Source organism: Cetorhinus maximus, chromosome 7 (genome assembly GCF_964194155.1).
Source record: "Cetorhinus maximus chromosome 7, sCetMax3.hap1.1, whole genome shotgun sequence".
NCBI lineage: Eukaryota > Metazoa > Chordata > Chondrichthyes > Lamniformes > Cetorhinidae > Cetorhinus > Cetorhinus maximus.
Window position 1 is genome coordinate 3531622 of NC_135885.1, and position 23488 is coordinate 3555109.

Below are 23488 nucleotides of genomic sequence, written 5' to 3' on the forward strand. Positions count from 1 at the left end.
GAGGTTGGGGTTGGGGAGGGAGCCGATGAGGATTCTATTGAGAAGCTAAAGGTGAACAGTCCAGGTCGACACCAACCAGAGAAGGGAAGGGAAGGGAAGGGAAGGGAAATCAATGATTAGGAGTTGCAAAAACCCTTAGACAATGGCGGGTAGGGTAGCCCAGCGAATTCGGTACACCAAAAGGAGATTCAGAAAGTCTCCTGTGCCTTTCATTCTATGTGGCCTTTAATAGAAAAAACTTGTATTTATATAGTGCCCTTCACATCCTCAGGGTGTCCCATGCTGCCTCAACCAATTAATTACTTTTGAAGTGCACTCATTGTTGTTATGGAGACCATCAATTTGTGCACAGCAAGATTCCAAAAACAGCAGTGAAATAAGTGATGTTAATCTGTATTTTCTAGGAATAACCACTGTTAAGGACAGAAGGAGTACTGCCCTGCTTTACAACCAACAGTGTCACAGGATCTTCTACCCAGTAGTTGGGGCTTCAGCTGAAAGATAGGACATTCAACAAAGCAGCACTCTCTCAATACTGTTGTGGACTTTCAGTCTACAGTTACATAGAGTCTACAGCACAGAAAAAGGCCATTCGGCCTAACACATCTAAGCTGCTAATTTATGCTCCATATGAGCCTCCTTCCATCCCTCTTCATCTCACTCCATCAGCATATCCTTCTATTTCATTCCTCCTCATGTGTTTATCTAACTTTCCCTTAAATTGTACCTATACTATTTGCCTCAACTACTCCCTGTGGCATTCTCATCACTCTCTGGGTAAAGAGATTTCTCCTGAATTCCCTATTGGATTTATTAATGGCTCTCTTATATTTATGGTTTATTTCTGGACTCACCCATAAGTAAAAACATCTTCTCCATGTCTACCCTATCAAACCCCTTCATAATTTTAAAGACCTCTATCAGGCCTCAGCCTTCCCTTTTCTCGAGAAAAGAACCCCAGCTTGTTCAGCCTTTCCTGATACGTGCCAGTTCTAGTATCAGATTTGTGAATTTTCTTGTACATTCTCTAATGCCTCTATATCCTTCTTACAATACATACAACACAGAAGGAGGTCATTTGGCCCATCATGTCTGTGCAGGCTCTCTGCAAAAGTAATTCGCCTAGATCCGCCACCTTTTCTCTACAAATGTTTTTCTCTTTAGATAATGAGCATGATCAAGTCCTGGAGTTGGCTTTAACCCACAGCCTTATGACTCAAAGATGACCCCTGTTACCCATGAGATGTCCTTGTGCATTCTCGAACACACTATGTGAACAGTTTCACTGTACATCAGTGAGCAGACTTTGTTCTTCCTGAGCCTGTCACTATTTCTCCTGTAATGGTCATCAGTCAACTCAATTTGGGATTAAACTGTGTGTAATTTTACTAATGGTATCTTTTCTCATTCCATGTGTATTGACGATTGGTGCCCGGGAACAGAGAGACCTCCAGTGGCCATTCCTCAACCATTAACATATCAACATCTGCTGGAGAAGATGATTAGGGGGTCTTCTGGAATTGCCCATTAAGAGAGGGGTGAAAGAAAGGTTTGGCTTGATCGGTGTCTCTCCGAGTCACTGAACCTCTTTCAGGTTCTCCTAGGAACATAGGAATTACTAGATGAAAAAAAAACAAGGTCCATCTAGTTCGCTTTCTACAACCCTGGTGGTTTCTTGATAACGGATAACAACAAAGGAGTTTTTAACTAATCACAGCGATCAATCACTTATCGATGAGTCTACAAGAGACCATGACATAGGGTGAGGAAAACTCACCTGGTGGAGAACTTTGGGAACCATAGGTCCAAAGTCAAAAGCTAAGATAAAAGCAAAATATTGCGGATGCTGGACCTGTATAGGTCCAAAGTCATCTGTTCCTCCGAAGCACATCCACTCACAGCACCTCAGGTCTCAACTTACTCATACACTATGTCCCAAAATATTATTTTCAAAAAGAAATATAATTTTTTTTTAAATTAATCAATACCAGCTTTTTCCATCATCTCCCTAGGTTGACTACTCACTTACTGAAATATTTTTTTCCTGCAGATTACTCCCCTTCAAGCTCAGACCATGTCCTCTGGTTCTAGAGAAAGTAAAACAGTCTACATTATCTAATCTTTCCTCCCACACAATACTTTGGCCTAATCTATTTTTAAAGTGGATCTTCTCATCCCTTTTCGAACAGGGAGCAGCAATTAAAAGTAACACTGCCACCTATGCTCCCACACACACTCCCACAACCCCCAATCGGCATACTTTTTATTTTTGATAGACCAACTCCACCAACTAATCTTCACACCGCATCCCTCTTCTCTCTCCAGGAACATACCAATTCCTCCTTCATACTCAGCTGATGTATAATTCAGTTCTCTCCAAGTGGGATATGTAAATCAATGATGAAGGAGCTTTCTAAGATAAACAGGATAACACACAGGAGAAAGGTTGGCTTTTTTGTAAAAGGCAGATTGTGCTTGATTAATCTAATTGAATTTTTGATGAAGTAACAGATGGTTGATAAAAGGAAAGCAATGGATGTTGTTTATATGGATTTTGAGAAAGCCTTTGACAAAGTACCACATAAAAGTTTGGTAACTCAACAAAATTGAGGCTCGTGGAATAGAGGGATCAGTGTCAGCTTGGATAAAAATTTGCTTTAAGGTCAGAAATCAGTGAGTAGTGGTAAATGGTTGTTTTTCAGACTGGACGATGGTAGAGAGTGGTGTTCCCCAAGGATCAGCGCTTGGACCACTTTTTTTATATTGGCAAACTGTGAGGATGATACTAATCTGCTGCAACAGGACATGGATAGGCATGCAGAATGGGCGGACAAGCGGCTGATGAAACTTAGTACAGTGAAGCGTGAGATGGTCTACTTTGGCAGAAGGAATAGGGAGAAGCAATGTAGACTTAATGGAGCAGTGTACAGGAACAGAGGGACCTGGGGATCATGTGCATAGATCTTTGACGGTGGCAGGACATATTGAGAGAGTGGTTAGCAAAGCATATGGAGAAGCTGGGGTTCTTCTCCTTGGAGCAAAGGAGATTGAGGGGAGATTTGATCGAGGTGTACAAGATTATGACAGATTTAGATAAGATAGACAAAGAAAAGCTGTTCCCATTAGCTGATGGTACAAGGAATGAGAAACATAGCAACATAGAAAATAGGAGCAGGAGTAGGTCACTTGGCCCTACAAGCCTGCTCTGCCATTCAATACAATCTTGGCTGAAGCTCTATCTCATCGCCATACTCCTGCACTCTCCCCATATCCCTTGATGCCTATAGAGTCCAGAAATCTATCTATTTCCTTCTTAAATATGTTCAGTGACTTGGCCTCCACAGCCTTCTGTGGTAGAGAAGTCCACAGGTTCACCACCCTCTGAGTGAAGAAGTTTCTCCTCATCTCAGTCCTAAATGTTCTACCCCGTATCCTGAGACTGTGACCCCTTGTTCTAGACGCCCCCGCCCCAGAGGAAATATCCTCCCTGCATCCAGTCTGTCCACCCCTATCAGAATTTTATATGTTTCAATGAGATCTCCCCTCATTCTTCTAAACTCCAGTGAGTACAGGACTAGTCGACCCAATCCCAGGAATCAGTCTGGTGAGGGGACACAGATTTAAGGTTTTGGGCAAGAGATGCAGGGGAATGTGAGGAAGAACTATTTCCTGCAGCAAGTGGTAACGACCTGGAACTGGAACTCGCTGCGTATGAGGGTGGTGGAAGTGGAGACAATCAATAATTTCAAAAGAAAATTGGATGGGCACTCGAGGGAAATAAATTTGAAGGGCTACAGGGGTAGAGCGGGAGAATGGGACTGACTGGGTTGCTCCATGGAGAGTTAGCATGGACTTGATTGGCCAAATGGCCTCCTTCTGTGCCATAATGACTCGATGACTTGTTTCTGCTCCGAATGTCTGAGTATTATCTGCAAGAAGTGCTTGTGCAAGGAAATGAGTGACTGGGACAACATTGACCGCAAGTGATTAAAGTATAACTTTAGGCTAGTGTAATGAAGATAAACAGAGGGATCATTGAGGGGATGTTTAGGAAGATAACTTGCTCATAAAACTAGTCCTCAAAGGATTCAGGTACAAATGAGAGTCGTTGGGAGTGCAATCCTTTTTGGATGTCTCTCCTGGTACTGTTGTCTTAGGAAAGTAGGCTCTTTAAGGGTACAGAGATTATTAAACTAGGTAGGAAGAGTATTTGATGAGCAGATTTTTCATGATGAAAGCTGTTCTCAAAGAATATTGACAAAAGTAGAGTGTCATGAAAAGTGGTAGTCACCCCTTGTCTCAGATTTACTGTTGGATGTGTTCAGGGAAAAGGTTACAATTCCTCAGATGCAGAACAAATCAGTGCCCAAACTCGTTTGTGCCCTTCTCTGTAAGAACTTCCAACAGGAGTTGTGAAGTAGTTGCATGAGGACAGAGAGTACATTACTCCATTAATGATTCATTCCTGGAAGTTTTACTCATGTGAAGATTTGCAGTGGATACTAGTTCATGTGTGAGTTTGCAGAGGGAGCGCTGTTTCATGTGGGAGTTTGCCGTGGGTACACCATTTAATGTGGGGGTTTGCAGTGGGAACGCTGTTTCATGTGGGGATTGGCAGAGGGAACGCTGTTTCATGTGGGAGTTTGCCGTGGGTACACCATTTAATGTGGGGGTTTGCAGTGGGAACGCTGTTTCATGTGGGGATTGGCAGTGGGAACGCTGTTTCATGTGGGGGTTTGCAGTGGGAACGCTGTTTCATGTGGGGATTGGCAGTGGGAACGCTGTTTCATGTGGGGATTGGCAGTGGGAACGCTGTTTCATGTGGGGATTGGCAGTGGGAACGCTGTTTCATGTGGGGATTGGCAGTGGGAACGCTGTTTCATGTGGGGATTGGCAGTGGGAACGCTGTTTCATGTGGGGATTGGCAGTGGGAACGCTGTTTCATGTGGGGATTGGCAGTGGGAACGCTGTTTCATGTGGGGATTGGCAGTGGGAACGCTGTTTCATGTGGGGATTGGCAGTGGGAACGCTGTTTCATGTGGGGATTGGCAGTGGGAATGCTGTTTCATGTGGGGATTGGCAGTGGGAACGCTGTTTCATGTGGGAGTTTGCAGTGGGAACGCTGTTTCATGTGGGGATTGGCAGAGGGAACGCTGTTTCATGTGGGGATTGGCAGTGGGAACGCTGTTTCATGTGGGAGTTTGCAGTGGGAACGCTGTTTCATGTGGGGATTGGCAGTGGGAACGCTGTTTCATGTGGGGGTTTGCAGTGGGAATGCTGTTTCATGTGGGGATTGGCAGTGGGAATGCTGTTTCATGTGGGAGTTTGCAGTGGGAATGCTGTTTCATGTGGGGATTGGCAGAGGGAATGCTGTTTCATGTGGGGGTTTGCAGTGGGAATGCTGTTTCATGTGGGGATTGGCAGTGGGAACGCTGTTTCATGTGGGGATTGGCAGTGGGAGCGTTGTTTCATGTGGGGATTGGCAGTGGGAGCGTTGTTTCATGTGGGGATTTGCAGTGGGAACGCTGTTTCATGTGGGAATTTGCAGTGGGAATGCTGTTTCATGTGGGGATTGGCAGAGGGAACGCTGTTTCATGTGGGGATTGGCAGTGGGAACGCTGTTTCATGTGGGGATTTGCAGTGGGAACGCTGTTTCATGTGGGGATTTGCAGTGGGAACGCTGTTTCATGTGGGGATTTGCAGTGGGAACGCTGTTTCATGTGGGAATTTGCAGTGGGAATGCTGTTTCATGTGGGGATTGGCAGAGGGAACGCTGTTTCATGTGGGGATTGGCAGAGGGAACGCTGTTTCATGTGGGGATTGGCGGTGGGAATGCTGTTTCATGTGGGGATTGGCAGAGGGAACGCTGTTTCATGTGAGGATTGGCAGTGGGAACGCTGTTTCATGTGGGAGTTTGCAGTGGGAACGCTGTTTCATGTGGGGATTGGCAGTGGGAACGCTGTTTCATGTGGGAGTTTGCAGTGGGAACGCTGTTTCATGTGGGAGTTTACGGTGGGTACAGTTTCATTTAGCCATCTTGTTTTCAGCTATTCTTGAAAATAGTTTTTGCTCAACTTGCTAACCTATTGTCTCCCTTGAATATTTATGAAATGAAGACTGATATGTGCAATATTTGTAGGCTGGAACTGAAATGGAGTACATTTTTCAACATGACAAATGCAATATTGAAATAATGTGCTTGCTAATTGTTTTGGAAGGATAGTAGTTTATTAGTGTTCAGATATTTTACATTTTTATATGCATTTACGATAGGATTAATTTCACCCTTCTGCATCTTCCACTTTCTTTCTATCTTTCTCTTTTCTCTCTCTCTCCATCTCTCTCACATCACCTTTCTCCCTGTTTACCTCTTCACTTTTCCTTCCTATCAATTCTCCTTGCCCCTCATCCCCTGTTTGATCTTCCCCTCCCGTATTCCTTGACACTCCATCGCGTGGGACTAGTAGCCCATGGACAGATTTATTATGTCACACCGTCAGGACTGTTGTTTTTGGATGGACTGCATGCTTTCAAAAGCTTAATTGGGGAATTATTTTATGAAGTAACGAGATTGCTAAAGAAAAGATTATGTAAGTAGGTATGCTCATGTACTATTGGAAATACATCAGCTTCATGCCATGACCTTCCATTTGTTATGAATACCTAGTTCATACTTCATAGTAATATTTTAGAGGTAATTTTAAGTTCTGGGAAGATTAAACTTCAGCTGCAGGAAATGGGATAAATGCAACGAAAGCAGCTTGAAGATTATTACACTTAAAAGGTTGGGGCCATGTTGACCTAAGGGTTTAACAGCTAGAAAGGTAAGGTCATAAAACAGCAAGATAGGCTAACTTAGCTGGAGAATTGGAGACGAGTTGTCAATGCTGCTTGCAAAGAAATGCAGCCCAGAGAGTTGTTTTGTTTTGGGAGTCAAAGAAACAATTAATTTAAAAGCATTCAATGAGCCCTGGAAGGGTATGTCATCATGGAGGTACGTGGAGCTTAAAGTCCTAGAGTTTGGGGGCTAGTCTGGGGGCTAGTGCCAAAATTGGGAGAGCTGTATCACAGACTAGTGAAGCAACAGCCAGACATAGTTATCCTCATGGAATCATACCTTACAGATAATGTCCCAGACACCGCCATCATCATTCCTGGGTATGTTCTGTCCCACCAGCAGGACAGGCCCAGCAGAGGTGGTGAAATAGCAGTATACAGTCAGGAGGGAGTTGCCCTGGGAGTCCTCAACATCGACTCTGGACCCCATGAAGTCTCATGGCAGGGGTCAAAATGGGCAAGGAAACCTCCTGCTGATTACCACATACTGCCCTCCCTCAGCTGATGAATCAGTGCTCCTCCATGTTGAACACTACTTGGAGGAAGCACTGAGGGTGGCAAGGGCGCAGGATGTGCTCTGGGTGGGGGACTTCAATGTCCACCACCAAGAGTGGCTCAGTAGCAACACTACTGTCCGAGCTGGCCAAGTCCCAAAGGACATAGGTGCTAGACTGGGTCTGCGGCAGGTAGTGAAGGAACCAACAAGAGGGAAAAACATACTTGATCTCATCCTCACCAACCTGCCTGCCGCAGATGCATCTGTCCATGACAGTATCGGTAGGAATTACCACCACACAGTCGTTGTGGAGACAAAGTCCCGGCTTCGCATTGAGGATACCCTCCATCATGTTGTGTGGCACTACCACCGTGCCAAATGGGATAGATTTTGAACAGATCTGGCAGCTCAAGATTGGGCATCCATGAGGCGCTGTGGGCCAACAGCTGCAGCAGAATTGTATGCGAGCACAATCTGTAACCTCATGGCCCGGCATATCCCCCACTCTACCATTACCATCAAGCCAGGGGATCAACCCTGGTTCAATGAAGAGTGCAGGAGGGCATGCCAGGAGCAGCACCGGGCATACCTAAAAATGAGGTGTCAAAATGAAGTGAGGCCACAGCTGGAGTACTGTGTGCAGTTCTGGTCGTCACATTATAGGAAAGATGTGATTGCACTGGAGGGGGTGCAGAGGAGATTCACCAGGATGTTGCCTGGGATGAAACATTTAAATTATGAAGAGAGGTTGGATAGACTTTGGTTGTTTTCGTTGGAGCAGAAAAGACAGGGGCGACCAAATTGAGGTGTACAAGATTATGAGGGGCATGGACAGGGTGGATAGGGAGCAGCTGTTCCCCTTAGTTGAAGGGTCAGTCACAAGGGGGCATAAGTTCAAGGTGAGGGGCAGGAGGTTTAGGGGGGATGTGAGGAAAAACCTTTATACCCAGAGGGTGGTGAAGGTCTGGAATGTACTGCCTGGGAGGGCGGTGGAGGTGGGTTGCCTCACATCCTTTAAAAAGTACCTGGATGAGCACTTGGCACGTCATAACATTCAAGGCTATGGGCCAAGTGCTGGTAAATGGGGTAAATAGGTAGGTAGGTCAGGTGTTTCTCACGTGTCGGTGCAGACTCGATGGGCCGAAGGGCCTCTTCTGCATTGTGTGATTCTGTGAAGTCACTCACCATCCTGACTTGGAAATATATCACCGTTCCTTCACTGTTACTGGGTCAAAATCCTGGAACTCCCTTCCTAACAGCACTGTGGTGTACCTACACCACATGGACTGCAGCAGTTCAAGAAGGCAGCTCACCACTATCTTCTCAAGGGCAATTAGGGATGGCAATAAATGCTGGCCCAGCCAGGGAAGCCCACATCCCATGAATTAATTTTTAAAAAATTATCCTGGTCAAAAAGAAGGACTCAATGTGAAGGATGAACCAACCGTGGTTAACAAAGGCGGTCAAGGAGAGCATCTAATCAAAAACTAAGGCACACAAAGTGGCGAAATCTAGTGGTCGGCCAGAGGATTGGGAATTTTTTAGGAACCAGCAGCAAATGACTAAAAAGTTAACAAAGAGGAAGAAAATTGATTATGAAAGTAAATTGGTAAGAAATATAAAAACAAACAGCAAGAGCTTGTGTGGGTATATAAAAAGAGAGTGGCTAAAGTGAGCGTGGCACCCTTGGCTATTGGAGAATTGATAACGAGGAACAGGGAAATGGCAGATAATTTAAACCAATATTTTACATTGGTCTTCCCGGTGGAGGAACTATAAACGTCCTAACTATATCAGATAAGCAAGGAGCTAATGGGAGGAAAGATCTTGTAACAGTCTCTATCAAGAAGGACAAAGTATTTGACAAACTAATGGGACTAAAGGCAGACAAGTTGCCAGGACCTGATGGCCTGAATCCAAGGGTGTTGGTGAGGCTGCACCTGCAGTACTGTATACAGTTTTGGTCCCCATATTTAAGAAAGGATATACTGGCATTGGAGGCAGTTCAAAAGAGATTCACTCGGCTGCTTCCTGGGATGAAGGGGTTGCCTTATCAAGAACAGTTAAACAGGATAGGCCTTTATTCATTGGAGTTTAGAAGAATGAGGGGTGATCTTATTGAAACGTACGAGATTCTAAGGGGTAAAAACAAAAAACTACTGTGGATGCTGAAAATCCAAAACAAAAACAGAATTACCTGGAAAAACTCAGCAGGTCTGGCAGCATCGGCGGAGAAGAAAAGAGTTGACGTTTCGAATCCTCACGACCCTTCGGCAGAACTGAGTAAAGTTAGGAGAGGGGTGAAATATAAGCTGGTTTAAGGTGGGGGGCGGGGTGAGAGAAGTTGTGGGGGGGTGTGGTTGTAGGGACAAGCAAGCAGTGATAGGAGAAGATAATCAAAAGATGTCACAGACAAAAGGAACAAAGGGGTGTTAAAGGTGGTGATATTATCTAAGAAAATGTGCTAATTAAGAATGGATGGCAGGACACTCAAGGTACAGCTCTAGTGGGGGTGGGGTGGAAAGACTGACGACAGGGTGTTACAGTTATAGATTTAAAAATAATGGAAATAGGTGGGAAAAGAAAAATCTATATAAATTATTGGAAAAAACAAAAGGGAGGGGGAAGAAATGGGAAGGGGGTGGGGATGGGGGAGGGAGTTTAAGATCTAAAGTTGTTGAATTCAATATTCAGTCAGGAAGGCTGTAAAGTGCCTAGTCGGAAGATGAGGTGCTGTTCCTCCAGTTACGCCCACCCCCCAACCTTAAACCAGCTTATATTTTACTCCTCTCCTAACTTTACTCAGTTCTGCCGAAGGGTCATGAGGACTCGAAACGTCAACTCTTTTCTTCTCCGCCGATGCTGCCAGACCTGCTGAGTTTTTCCAGGTAATTCTGAGATTCTAAGGGGGCTTGACTGGGTAGATGTTGAAAAGATGTCTCCACTAGTGGGGGAATCTCAAACTAGGGGACATGGTTACAGAATAAGGCGACACTCATTTAAAACTAAGATGCAAAGGAACTTCTTCTCTCAGAGGGTAGTGAATGTCTGGAATTCTCTACCCCAGAGAGTTGTGGAGGCTAGATCACTGAAAGTATTTAAAGAGGAGGCAGATAGATTTTTGAAATATCGGGGAGTTGAGCGCTATGAGGAGCTGGCACGAAAGAGGAGTTGAGGCCTGGAGCAGATCAGCCATGATCTTATTGAATGGTGGGGCCGAATGGCCTATCCCTGCTCCTATTTCTTTTGTTCTTATGTTCTTAGGTCAGGATGGTGAGTAGCTTGGACATAACTTGCAGATGGTGATGTTGCCACGCATCTGTTGCCCTTGTCCTTCTAGGTGGCAGAGGTCGTGGGTTTGGAAGGTGCTGTCTAAGGAGCCTTGGTGAGTTGCTGCAGTGCATCTTGTAGATGGTACACACTGCTGCTACTGTGCGTCGGTGGTGGACAGAGTGGATGTTGAAGGTGGTGGATGGGGTGCCAATCAGCAGGTTGCTTTGTGCTTAATGATGTCAAGCTTCTTGAGTATTGTTGGAGCTGCACTCATCCAGGCCAGTGGGGAGTATTCCATCACGCTCCTTATTTGTGCCTTGTAGATGGTGGACAGGCTTTGGGGGGGGTCAGGAGGCGAGTTACTCTCCACAGAATTCCCAGCCTTTGACCTGCTCTTGTAGCCACAATATTTATATAGCTGGTCCAGTTCAGCTTCTCATCAATAGTAACCCCCAGGATGTTGATAGTGGGGGATTCAGCAAAGCTAACGCCATTGAACATCAAGGGGAGATGGTTGGATTCTCTCTTGTTGGAGATGGTCATTGCCTGGCACTTGGCGAATGTTACTTGCCACATATCAGCCCAAGCATAAATGTTCTCAGATGGTCATTGCCTGGCACTTGGCGAATGTTACTTGCCACATATCAGCCCAAGCATAAATGTTCTCTTGGTCTTGCTACTTATGGGCACGGACTGCTTCATTATCTGAGGAGTCGTGAATGATGCTGAACATTGCACAATCATCAGCGAACATCCCACAACTGACCTTATGATGCAGGGAAGGTCATTGCTTTAACTTCTTCGGGCTTTTGCCAAAATTGGGAGAGCTGTCCCACAGACTAGCCAAGGAACAGCCTGACATTGTCTGTAAGGTATGATTCCACGAGTATGACTATGCTCCAGACACCACCATGAACATCAACATCCCTGGGTATGTCCTGATACACCGGCAGGACAGACCCACCAGAGGTAGCACACAGTGGTATACAGTCAGGAGGGAGTTGCCCTGAAAGTTTTCAACATTGGCGCTGGACCCTGCTGTGATGGGGCCACAAAATTCCACCCCAGAGGTGAGGTGAGAGTGACTGCTCTTGACATATGAACATCAGCAGGCTCGAGGGGCCGAGTGGCCTACTCCTGCTCCTAATTCAAGGCAGAAATTGACTGAGTGTGACATCAAGGAGCCCTAGCAAAACTGGAGTCAATTGAAATCAGGGGGAAAGCTCTCTGCTGGTTGGAGTCATATCTAACACAAAGGAAGATGGCTGTGGTTGTTGGAGGTCAATCATCTCAGCTCCAGGACATCACTGCAGGAGTTCCTCAGGGTAGTGTCCTAGGCCCAACCATCTTCAGCTGCTTCAGCAATGACCTTCCTTCCATCATAAGGGGCAGAATTTTCTGCCTGTCAGGCGGGCGGGCGGGGTGCCAATCCCCGCCGGAGAAGCGGGCCCCGCCGCCATTTTACATGGGCGGACCAATTAAGGCCCGCCAAGAGTGACGTCCGGCGGGAAGTGCTATGTGCATGAAAGAGCGCACATCTCCCTGAGGCAAAGTGCTGCCTCAGGAAGATCGTTTACACTTTTAAAAATATGAAAAATAGAGAAAAAAGAATTCTCGAACATGTCCCACTCATGTGACAATGTCACATGAGATGGGACATGTTCATAATTTACATAATAAGTTTATTAAACTTTTTAAAACCCTACATGAAACCTCATCCTGCTGCTGTAATTTGCCATTTCAACACTCCACCCTGCTCTCATGCCCACATGTCCGTCCTTGGCCTGCTGCAATGTTCCAGTGAAGCTCAACGCAAACTGGAGGAACAGCACCTCATCTTCCGACTAGGCACTTTACAGCCTTCTGGACTGAATATTGAGTTCAACAATTTTAGATCATGAACTCTCTCCTCCATCCCCACCCCCTTTCCAATCCCCCTTTTTTTCCCAATAATTTATATAGATTTTTCTTTTCCCACCTATTTCCATTATTTTTAAATGTATTTCCATCCATTGTTTTATCTCTACCTTTTTGCCTATTTCGATCCCTTCCCTTCACCCCACCCCACCCCCACTAGGGCTATCTGTACCTTGCTTGTCCTGCTTTCTACCCTTAAATAGCACATTCCTTAAATAATATCACCACCATCAACACCTCTTTGTCCTTTTGTCTATGACATCTTTTGGCTATCTCCACCTATCACTGGCCCTCTATCCAGCTCTACCTGTCCCACCCCCACCCCTTAAACCAGTTTATATTTCACCTCTTTTCTATTTTTACTTAGTTCTGTTGAAGAGTCATACGGACTCGAAACGTTAACTGTGCTCCTCTCCGCAAATGCTGTCAGACCTGCTGAGTTTTTCCAGGTATTTTTATTTTTGTTTTGGATTTCCAGCATCCGTAGTTTTTTGCTTTTATCTTCATGTTTTTTCTATTGCCCGCCGGGGCTCCTGGCCTGCCCGCCAACCTTAAGGTTGGATGGGCAGGTCCTTTAATTGCATATTTGATCCTGTCAATGGCCTCAATTGGCCATTGACAGGTCGGCGGACCCGCAGCTGATTTTGCCTTCCTGAAAATTTAAATGGGCCAGGATGACATCGGGGGGGTTCCGCCTGACGTCTGCCCGTGTCATTTTATGCGTCAGCGAGCGGGCTCTGCCCCCTGCTCGCCGACAGCAAAATTCTGCCCAAGGTCAGAAGTGGGGATGTTCGCTGATGATTTCATAACGTTCAGCACCATTCACAACTCCTCAGATCCTGAAGCAGCCTATGTCCAAATGCAGCAAGACCTGGACAACATCCATGCTTGGGCTGACAAATGGCAAGTAATATTCTCGCCACTCAAGTGTCAGGCAATGACCATCTCCAACAAGAGAGAATCTACCCAGCGTCCCTTGACATTCAATAGCATTACCATTGCTGAATCCCCCACTATCATCCTGGGGGATACCATTGAGCAGAAACTGAACTGGACCACCCATATAAACACTGTGGCCACAAGAACAGGTCAGAAGCTAGGAATCCTGCAACGAGTAACTCACCTCCTGACTCCCCAAAGCCTGTCCACCGTCTACATGGCACAAGTCAGGGTGTGATGGAATACTCTCCACTTGCCTGAATGAGTGCAGCTCCAACAAGAAGCTTGACACCATCCAGGCCAAAGCAGCCCACTTGATTGGCACCCCATCCACAAACATTCACTGACTCCACCACTGATGCACAGTGGCAGCAGGATGTGCCATCTACAAAATGCATTGCTGGAACTCACCAAGGCTCCCAACGCAGCAGCTTTCAAACCCACAACCACTACCATCTAGAAGGACAAAGGCAACGGATACATGGGAACACCACCATGTTCCCCTCCAAGCCACTCACCATCCTGACTTGGAAACATATCCCCATTCATCCACTGTCGCTGGGTCAAAATCCTGGAACTCCCTCCATATAAGAACTGTGGGTGTACGTATGCCACCTGGACTGCAGCAGTTCAAGAAGGCATCTCTCCACCACCTTCTAAAGGGTAATTAGGGATGGGCAATTAATGATGGCCAAGCCTGCGACGTCCATATCCCACAAATGAATTAAAAAAGGGCTGGGTTTGGCGTTGTCATTTCCAGTGCCTAGGTTGATGCCAGGTCATCCATCCGGTTTCATTCCTTTTTGAAGAAATTGTAGCAGTTTGATACAACTGAGAGGCTTGCTAGGACATTGCAAAGGGCATTTAAGAGACAACCACATTGCTGTGGGTCTGGAGTCACACGGAGGCCAGGCCAGGTAAGGATGGCAGATTTCCCTCCCTAAAGGACATTCGCGAAGCAGATGGTTTTTACAACAATCGACAATAGTTTCATGGTCACTATTACCGAGACTAGCTTTTTTTTCAATCCAGATTCATTTACTGAATTTAAATTCCACCAGCTGCCATGGTGGGATTCAAACCCATGTCCCCTAGTAATCTGGATTACTAGTCCAGTGACATTATCACTACACCACCGCCTCTCGCCGAAGGGAGGGCAGACTTGGAAATCCAGGTGAATGGAGTCTCAGCAGATGAGATTGAAACCCTGGGAGGTATGCAATCAATGAAGCAGTTCAAGTTGGAGCGGCTTTGAGGGAATTCAGAGGCTTGATCTTTGGAAGTGAAAAGCTTGGAGTACCTCGTGAGGAAGACAGAATCAATTAGTGTAGTTGACTCACAGTGTTTACTAACATCTGGGTGGGTTGCTGAGAAATCCGTGGGATCTGTCTTGGTCGCTTTTGCTATTTATTGTATATTGTGGTCTGGTCGACCACAATTTGCCTGTTAGTTCACATGTACCTCATATTAACACTGAATGTTAGAGTATAAGATAGATATTGTAAATTGTTTGATCTTTTTGACTTTATATAATAAAGTTTACTTCTGTTTGTTCAAAACCCTTTGAATTTTGTGGCTTTATTCACTTGGCACGTGACTTAAATCTCAAACTTTGTCTACTTTAAACAAAACGTTCTTGGTCCCTAACTGGATCGTACCAAAAACTCAGTTTCTGGTTTGGGATCATAACACTTTCCTATCCAAGTCTCTCTCTCTCTCTCTCTCTCTCTCTCTCTCTTGCACTCTTTCTTTTTCCTTCTTATTTCTCCCATAGCAGTTATTCTTATGGAACATGTTCATTTTTCTTTGGAGTGACGCTCTTTATTTCTGGTAAGGGGAATGAGGTAGGTGGTTCAATGATATATGGAAAGGGATCTTCAGAAATTTAGAGGAACATTTGCTCAATTTATGGACAGAGTTTTGCCCTTGGCGGGGGTGGGAAGCCTGCGATCGGCACTGCATCGCGATTTCTCGCTGGTGGGCCAATTATGGCCCGCCCAGCATGAAACGCAAGGGGGAGCACTGCCTGTGCAGGCAGAGGGAGGAGGGCAAGTGGACTGAGTGTGAACTTTGCACATGGGCGTGAGTGAGTGAGTGCTGCATAATCTCCCTGAGGCATGGAGCTGCCTCAGAGAGATGAAGAGATATTTTAAAAATTAATTTAAGAAATAAAAATGTAATGAAACATGTCCCCTCGTGTGGCTCTGTCACATGAGCAGGGACATGTTATTAATTAAATTTTAAAACTTTTATTTTATTATTATTTGCTTTTGGAAACCTCATCCCGCCCGTGAATGAGGTTTCCAAAAAAATGCAAAGACCACTTGGCCTTTTCGGCTGCTCGCCAACCATTAGGTTGGACGGGCAATGAAAAAATTAATTTAATTGATTATTTAATGGCCTTAACAGGCTTTCTAATTGTGGGCGGGCGAGCTGCTGAGTCTGGCACGCGCCTGCCAACCGAACTATTGAGTGACTGTGTGTTGACGTCAGCACACTCGGCTGACATCAATGTGCATCATTTCACGCTCGAGCGGATCGGGTGCGCGCCCACCCACCAACCAAAAATTTCTGCCTTATGTGATTTTTAAGTGGCCACTTAAGGATTTCAGTTGCCTCCGGGAGGGATGGCTATCCTTGAGACTTCTCACCCCAGACTTAATTGGAGGGTGGCGGGATATTCACCCTGCAATCTCATACCCAATCCCCCACCTCCAAACCCACCTCTGTGGTGGGAGTGGGCTTGGGGGACATTAAATCCCATCCAGGAAAACCGAAAAGCATAGGTCAATTGTCCATGCTGTGACTAATGTCTGCTCCCTATACTCCACCATTAAGGGACTCATGTTTACGGGAAGCATGTCATTGAAACATAGAAGGAAGGTGCCTGGCTACCAACAGCCAATGCAACAATGTTCCTTACCTCTGAAGATTGGCCAGGCTTGAAAACACACAGGGGTCAGATAATCTGTTATCATCCAGCATAAGAACCTCGAGTGCAGTAAACCTCGGCACAGGGTCTTCCAACCTACACATACACACATATGGTGATAAGAAATGTCAAGAAGATATACAAGAACAAAGAACAAAGAAAAGTACAGCACAGGAACAGGCCCTTCGGCCCTCCAAGCCTGCGCCGATCATATTGCCCGTCAACTAAAACATTTTGCACTTCCGGGGTCCGTATCCCTCTATTCCCATCCTATTCATGTATTTGTCAAGCTGCCTCTTAAACACCACTATCGTACCTGCTTCCACCACCTCCTCTGGCAGCGAATTCCAGACACTCACTACCCTCGGCGTAAAAAACTTGCCCCACACATCTCCTCTATAGTTTTCTCCTCTCACTTTAAATCTATGTCCCCTAGTAATTGACTCTTCCACCCTGGGAAAAAGCTTCTGACTATCTACTCTGTCCATCCCACTCATAATTTTGTAAACTTCTATCAAGTCGCCCCTCAATCTCCGTCGCTCTACTGAGAACAATCTGAGTTTCTCCAACCTCTCCTCATAGCTAATAACCTCCAGACCAGGAAGCATCCTGGTAAACCTCCTCTGCACCCTCTCCAATGCCTCCATATCCTTCTGGTAATGTGGCGATCAGAATTGCACGCAATATTCCAAGTGTGGCCTAACCAAGGTTCTATACAGCTGCAGCATGACTTCCCAGCTTTTATACTCAATACCCCTGTCAATGAAGGCAAGCATGCCATATGCCTTCCTAACTACCTTATCCACCTGCGTTGCCATTTTCAGTGACCTGTGGACCTGTACACCCAAATCCCTCTACCCGTCAATGCACTTAAGGGTTCTGCCATTTACTGTATAATTCCTGCCTGTATTAGACCTTCCAAAATGCATTACCTCGCATTTGTCCGGATTAAACTCCATCTGCCATTTCTCCGTCCAAGTCTCCAACCGATCTATATCCTGTTGTATCCTTTGACAATCCTCTTCACTATCTGCAACTCCTCCAACCTTAGTGTAGTCTGCAAACTTACTAATTAGCCCAGTTACATTTCCTCCAAATCATTTTTGTATACTACAAACAGCAAAGGTCCCAGCACTGAATCCTGTGGAACTCCACTAGTCACAGCTCTCCATTCAGAAAAGCACCCTTCCACTGCTACCCTCTGTCTTCTATGACCAAGCCAATTCTGTATCCATCTTGCCAGCTCACCTCTGATCCCATGCGACTTTACCTTCTGTACCAGTCTGCCATGAGGGACCTTATCAAAGGCCTTACTGAAATCCATGTATATAACATCCACTGCCCTTATAACAATATATAACAATTCTCATAATATTATTGGAATTTATTGTAAAATTGAGTAATAGTGGAATGTGTCTATGTGTGTGTATGTGTCTGTGTGTGATTTAATTGAATTAGAAGCAGCTAGTTGGGGTGCATTGATCTAAGAAGAAAGGTTAGGTTTGAAATGTTAATTAGATAAACAAGGATGCTTAGAAACGTAGGTGTGAAGGGAACATCATTTGCATTTTGAAATAAACCAGACTAGGTTGTTTTCAAAAGAGGGGTGAAATGTGTCACCTAGCCAGGTGAAGTTTAGAAACTGTGTGTTTATTTTTCCCAAAGATTACTGGTAAGACTTACCGCTATGAGAGGGTTTTATTATCAGGGAGATAAAGTCCAAAGACATAGTGAAACAATGGGTATTTGCATTCAAAGAGAAAGATATGTATAAAGAAGGAGCAAGGGCTGTGTGTAAAGGAAGGCATTTTTAAGATCTTACAAGTGTGTGAAAAGCCCTCAACATCTATGCCTCAAGCTGCTCTCTTCAAAGGACTGAAGTTAAGAAAACTCCCTTGGAAGTCGGCTTGTTCAGGGTACCATGTTTCTTTGCCTGGGTCTTTTAAAATCTATGTGTCTTACAGTTGCCTTAACGAAAGTGTAACTGGGGCTTAGATTGAGTAGGGGATTTAGAAGTTATCATAGTAGTAATTTGTAGATCTATGTATGTATGTAAAATCATTTCTATTAATAAATGTTTAATCTAGTTTTGTAAAACCTTGGTGGTCTTATTACTACCGAATTCAGGGCGCGCATCTCAAAATGTATACAAATTTCAAAACAAATTATGGCAGTTGTTTCAAGTTTCCCTTTGGAATCTGAACAACTCAGCATTTACCATCAGCTGTGCCATAACACAAATCCTCAGTGAACTGTGCCTACATCAGACCATGTTAGTAATTTTCACTGTTTCTCCTTATTTTCTCTCCCAAAACCCTTCATAATTTGAACACTTACATTGGATTCCACACCCCGCCCTTAACCTTTTCCTGGAAACATACCAATCCAAGGGATCATAGGGCATCGTCATATTGGGGGGAAGTGAGTTCAGATCATTGCCAGTCAGGTGGAGGATTTTGAGTTGAGGAAGAAGCCCCAGTGCCAGAATATCCATGTCAGACAGTGTGTTGTAGGACAGATTCAGCACCTGAAACATGTGAGCACAAATTTGAAGTTTGCAAACAAACTAGAGAAGAATAGACAATCAGCAGATTGTGAGCTTTCTAGGATTATGATGTTTAAGAGCCATATCTTTTGTTTTATATGAGTTTTATAGTTTGGGACTGTATCTTTAAATTTAGGGTAAATGAAAGGGCTCATGTGACATGGGCTGGCATCTTCTGACAATAAGCCTCCGTAGTTTAATTGTTAAACATCAAAGGAAAATTCAGATTGTTTTATTGAGAGGGAGGTGCCAGGTTTTTACACTTGGGGACAATCACAGCTGTTTCTAGGTCTACAATCAGTAGATTTTAGTTTCCTAGAGTACCAGAAAGGTGTTATAAGTATCTAGTTGTAACAGTTATAATCTAACAGTTGTACAGTAAACTATCCCTTCTAAGATGAAAGGCAGTTGAGATCAAAGGTAACTGATTAACATTTCTAGTTAGATACAAGACTGATGTATTTCTTGTTGCCGTGCAGAAGAGGATAAAGGAAACCGTTTTGAAATCAGGTTACAGGCTTCACTATAAACCCAGAAATATCACGGGCAGAAGACAACTGCAGTTTTGGTCTTGGGTGGTTCGATGCCAGCTAAGAGATAGAGAGCAAGGAAGAGATAGAATTAGCCAGGTGTGCACCTTTAGCTGAGAAAATACTGACATTATTGTTAACCACGCAGAACGCGAGTGAGAGCTCACACTCAATTTGAAGACTGAGTTCATGAGAGGAAAAGAGGCTGGAAGATTTGCCTAGCCTGGAGCTACGGGAAGAAATCTATAGTATAACCCTCACAGTGAGAGATAGTTCTGGTATTATGCTGGGAAAGTGAAAAGGAAGCAATCCCTTTGGAGGTTGGAAGCAACAGTGGACTGTTTGCTAAAAAGGGCAGCAGCCACATGGGGACACCACCACCTGGAAGTTCCCCTCCAAGCCACTCACCGTCCTGACTTGGAAATTTATTGCCGTTCCTTCACTGTCGCTGGGTCACCCTCCCTAACAGCACTGTGGGTGTACCTACACCACATGGGCTGCAGCAGTTCAAAAGGCAGCTCACCACCAGTTTCTCAAGAGCAGTTAGGGATGGGCAATAAATGCTGGCCTAGCCTGTGATACCCACATCGCATGAATGAATAAAAGTTAAGAAAATGGTGTTCGGTTAAGTGTTCTTTAGTCGTTTGATACAATTAAAAAACTGTTTTCAAAATGTGAAATTTTGACCCGTCATCCTTTCAGCTAATAACTGGAAGTTCACATTTTTCTTTAAAATGTTAACAATCACTAATGAAATCATAACAAGAATAAGGAAACTGGTTGCATTGCTGCCCTGAACAGGTCGGCTGATAGGTTTGCATATGAGAAAACTAGAAGAATTCCCATTGGCACTTGGCCCTAGAGTTGCATCTGATGACCCTTTTACTGTATGTTCAGTGAGCATGTTATGTTTGGTCTATCAGGGAGGCCTTACCTCCAAGTGGGGGAAATCGTGTACAGTTAGCTGCAGATTCTTCAGCCCATTGACGCTAAGATCCAGTTCTCGGATAGCTGGAAACAATCTAAACGGTTCTAAAAGCAACACAGAATAAAGTGATTATACATGCGCAGCACATGAGGGATTTTATTCATCCTGTAGACTGGGCAAACTAACTTTGCAGTAATAGTGTGGAATGAATGAAAGCTTGTCAATTTAACTTCTCTGACAAAATTAACAGTCACTTGGACAAGTGTGGATTAATTAAGGAAAGCCAGCATGGATTTGTTAAGGGCAAGTCGTATTTAACTAACTTGATTGAGTGTTGCTGAAAAAAGCTTTTGTTGTCGAAGCTTTTCGTCTTGCACTTATTAGGACAGACACAAGAATGCTAAATTTCAAAGGGAACAATGATTTAAGCATTTGCAGGGACCTGTCCTCTGCAAGAAAAAGGAACATGTCCAGACATTGTGCCTTTTTTGAATTAAACAAAAGCATGGGGCAACAGTTCCTTGGTGCATTTCTGGGGCAACAGTTCCTTGGTGCATTTCCATGGCAACACCTCGACCAATCACAACCAACTTGCCAACCAATCAGCACGCTCTTCTCATGCAGTATAAAATACCAAGCAACTAACTGATTGAGTTTTTGAAATGGGGTAATAGAATTGATGAGAATAATGCTGTTGATGTAGTGTACATGGACTTACAAAAAGCTTTGATAAAATGCTACATAATAGATTTGCCAGCAATGTTGAAACCCACAAAATAAGAGGGACAGTAGCAGCATGGATACCAAGTTGGCTGAGTAACAGAAACAGGAGTAATAGTGAATGGCTGTTTTTCGGACTAGAGGAACGTATGCAGTGGAGATCCCAGGGGGTTGGTACTAGGACCACTGCTTTTCTTGATATGTGCTGGGCACAATTTCAAAGTTTGCAGATGACACGAAGCTTGAAGTATTGTGAATTGTGAGGAGGATAGTGGTATACTTCAAGAGAAGTTAGGCAAGCTGGTATAACAAGTGAACACATGGCAAATAAAATTTAATGCAGAGAAGCATGAAGTCATAAATTTTGGTTGGAAGAATGAGGAGAGGCAATATAAAATAAAGGATAGTACTCTAAATGCGGTACAGGATCAGAGACACCTAGGAGTATTTGTCCTTCCAGGTGGTAGAAATTGCAGTTTTGGAAGCTACTGTCAAAGCAGCCTTGGTGAGTTGCTGCAGTACATCTTCTAGGCAGTACATATTGCTGCCACTGTGCGTTGGTGGTGGAGGGTGTGAATGTTTAAGATGGTGGATGGGCGCCAATCAAGCAGGCTGGTTTGTCCTGGATGCTGTTGAGTTTCTTGAGTGTTGTTGGAGCTGCACACATCCAGACCAGTGGAGAATATTCCATCACACTCCTTATGTATGCCTTATAAATGGTGGACAGACTTTGAGGAGTCAGGTGTTGAGTTACTCGCCACAGAATTCCCAACCTCTGCCTTGCTCTTGCAGCCACATTTATATGGCTGGTCCATTTAAGTTTATGGTCAATGGTAATGTTGATGGAAGGGGATTCAGCAATGGTAATGCCGTTGAATATTAAGGGGAGATGATTAGATTTTCTCTTGTTGAAGATAGTCATAGCATGGCACTTGTGTGACAGCAATTTTACTTGACATTTATCAGCCCAAGCCTGAATGTTGTCTAGGTCTTGCTACACATGGACATGGACTGTTTCAGAATCTGAGGAATTGTGAATGGTCCCCAATCATCAGGGCACAATCCCACTTCTGACCTTATGACGGAAGGAAAGTCATTGATGAAGGAGCTGAAGATGGTTGGGCCTAGGACACTATCCTGTGGTGAGTAGTGATGAAAGTCATTCATTAAAGAATGAGGTATTAACTTCCTCTCTATAGATGCTTCATGACCTGCTGATATTTCCAGCATTTCCCATTTGCTCTTCAGATTTTAACCATCCACATTCTTTTGCTTTGTATTTATGAAAGGAAAATGGTGCTTGACAAATTTGTTAAGAATTTTTTGAGGATCTAAGTAGTGAGATGGATAAGAGGGATGATGTATATTCTAAAAAGCATTCAATAAGGTGCCACACAAGAGGTTATTACACAAAATTAGGGCTCATGGGGTAGTGGGTAATATATTAGCACGGATCAAGCATTGGTTAATGAACAGGAAATAGTGTAGGAATAGGTGGTTCATTTTCAGGTTGTCAGGCTGTAACTAGCAGCACACTGCAAGGATCAGTGTTTGAGCCTCAGCTATTTACAATCTATAATCAATGACTTATATAAGAAAAGAAAAGTACAGCACAGGAACAGGCCCTTCAGCCCTCCAAGCCTGCGCCGATCATATTGCCCGTCAACTAAAACATTTTGCACTTCCATAAGGGGAACTGAGTGTAATATATCTAAGTTTACTGACAATACAAAGTTAGGTAGGAAAGTAAATGGTAAGGAGGCTGCAGTTGGATAAACAGTTTGGATGCAAGAACATAGCAGATGGACAACACAATGTAGCAAAGTGTGATGTTGTCCACTTTGGTAGGAAAAATAGAAAGAATAATTTTTGAGTGGTGAGAGACTGGGAATTATTGGCATTCAAAGCGACCTGGGTATCCTTGTACAAGAATGACAAAGCTAACATGCAGGTCTAGCGAGCTATTCGGAAGGCAAATGGTATGTTAGCTTTTGTTACAAAAGAATTGGAATTTCAGAATAAAGGAATCTTACTACATTTATATAGGGCATTAGTGAGACCACATCTGGAGTACTGTGTGCAGTTTTGGTCTTTTTACCTATGAAAGGACATGCTTGCCCTAGACAGAGCACAATGTGGATTCAGTACACTGGTTCTTGGTGGCTCACCATCACCTTCTCAAAAGCAATTAGGGATGGGCGATAAATGTGAAATAAATAAATAAATATGAATGAATATAGAAAAAAAAAAGAGAAGATTCTCCTATGAGAAGACATTGAGTAGACTGGGCCTATATTCCCCAGAGTTTAGGAGAATGAGAGGTGATTTAATTGAAGCCTATAAAATTCTTAAGGGATACAAGCTAGATACT

General features: G+C 44.3%; 1 protein-coding gene across 1 annotated transcript in view; it reads right to left on the reverse strand.

The window, feature by feature from the left end:
• LOC144683073 (uncharacterized) overlaps positions 1–23488 on the reverse strand; it is a 72128-nt gene that overhangs the window by 34649 nt on the left and 13991 nt on the right. The window contains exons 6-8 of the mRNA XM_078546101.1: positions 20404–20501; positions 18776–18921; positions 16386–16490 (exon numbers count right to left, since the gene is read on the reverse strand). Of these exons, the coding sequence (XP_078402227.1) occupies positions 16386–16490; positions 18776–18921; positions 20404–20501 (349 nt within the window). The remainder of the gene's footprint in view (positions 1–16385; positions 16491–18775; positions 18922–20403; positions 20502–23488) is intronic.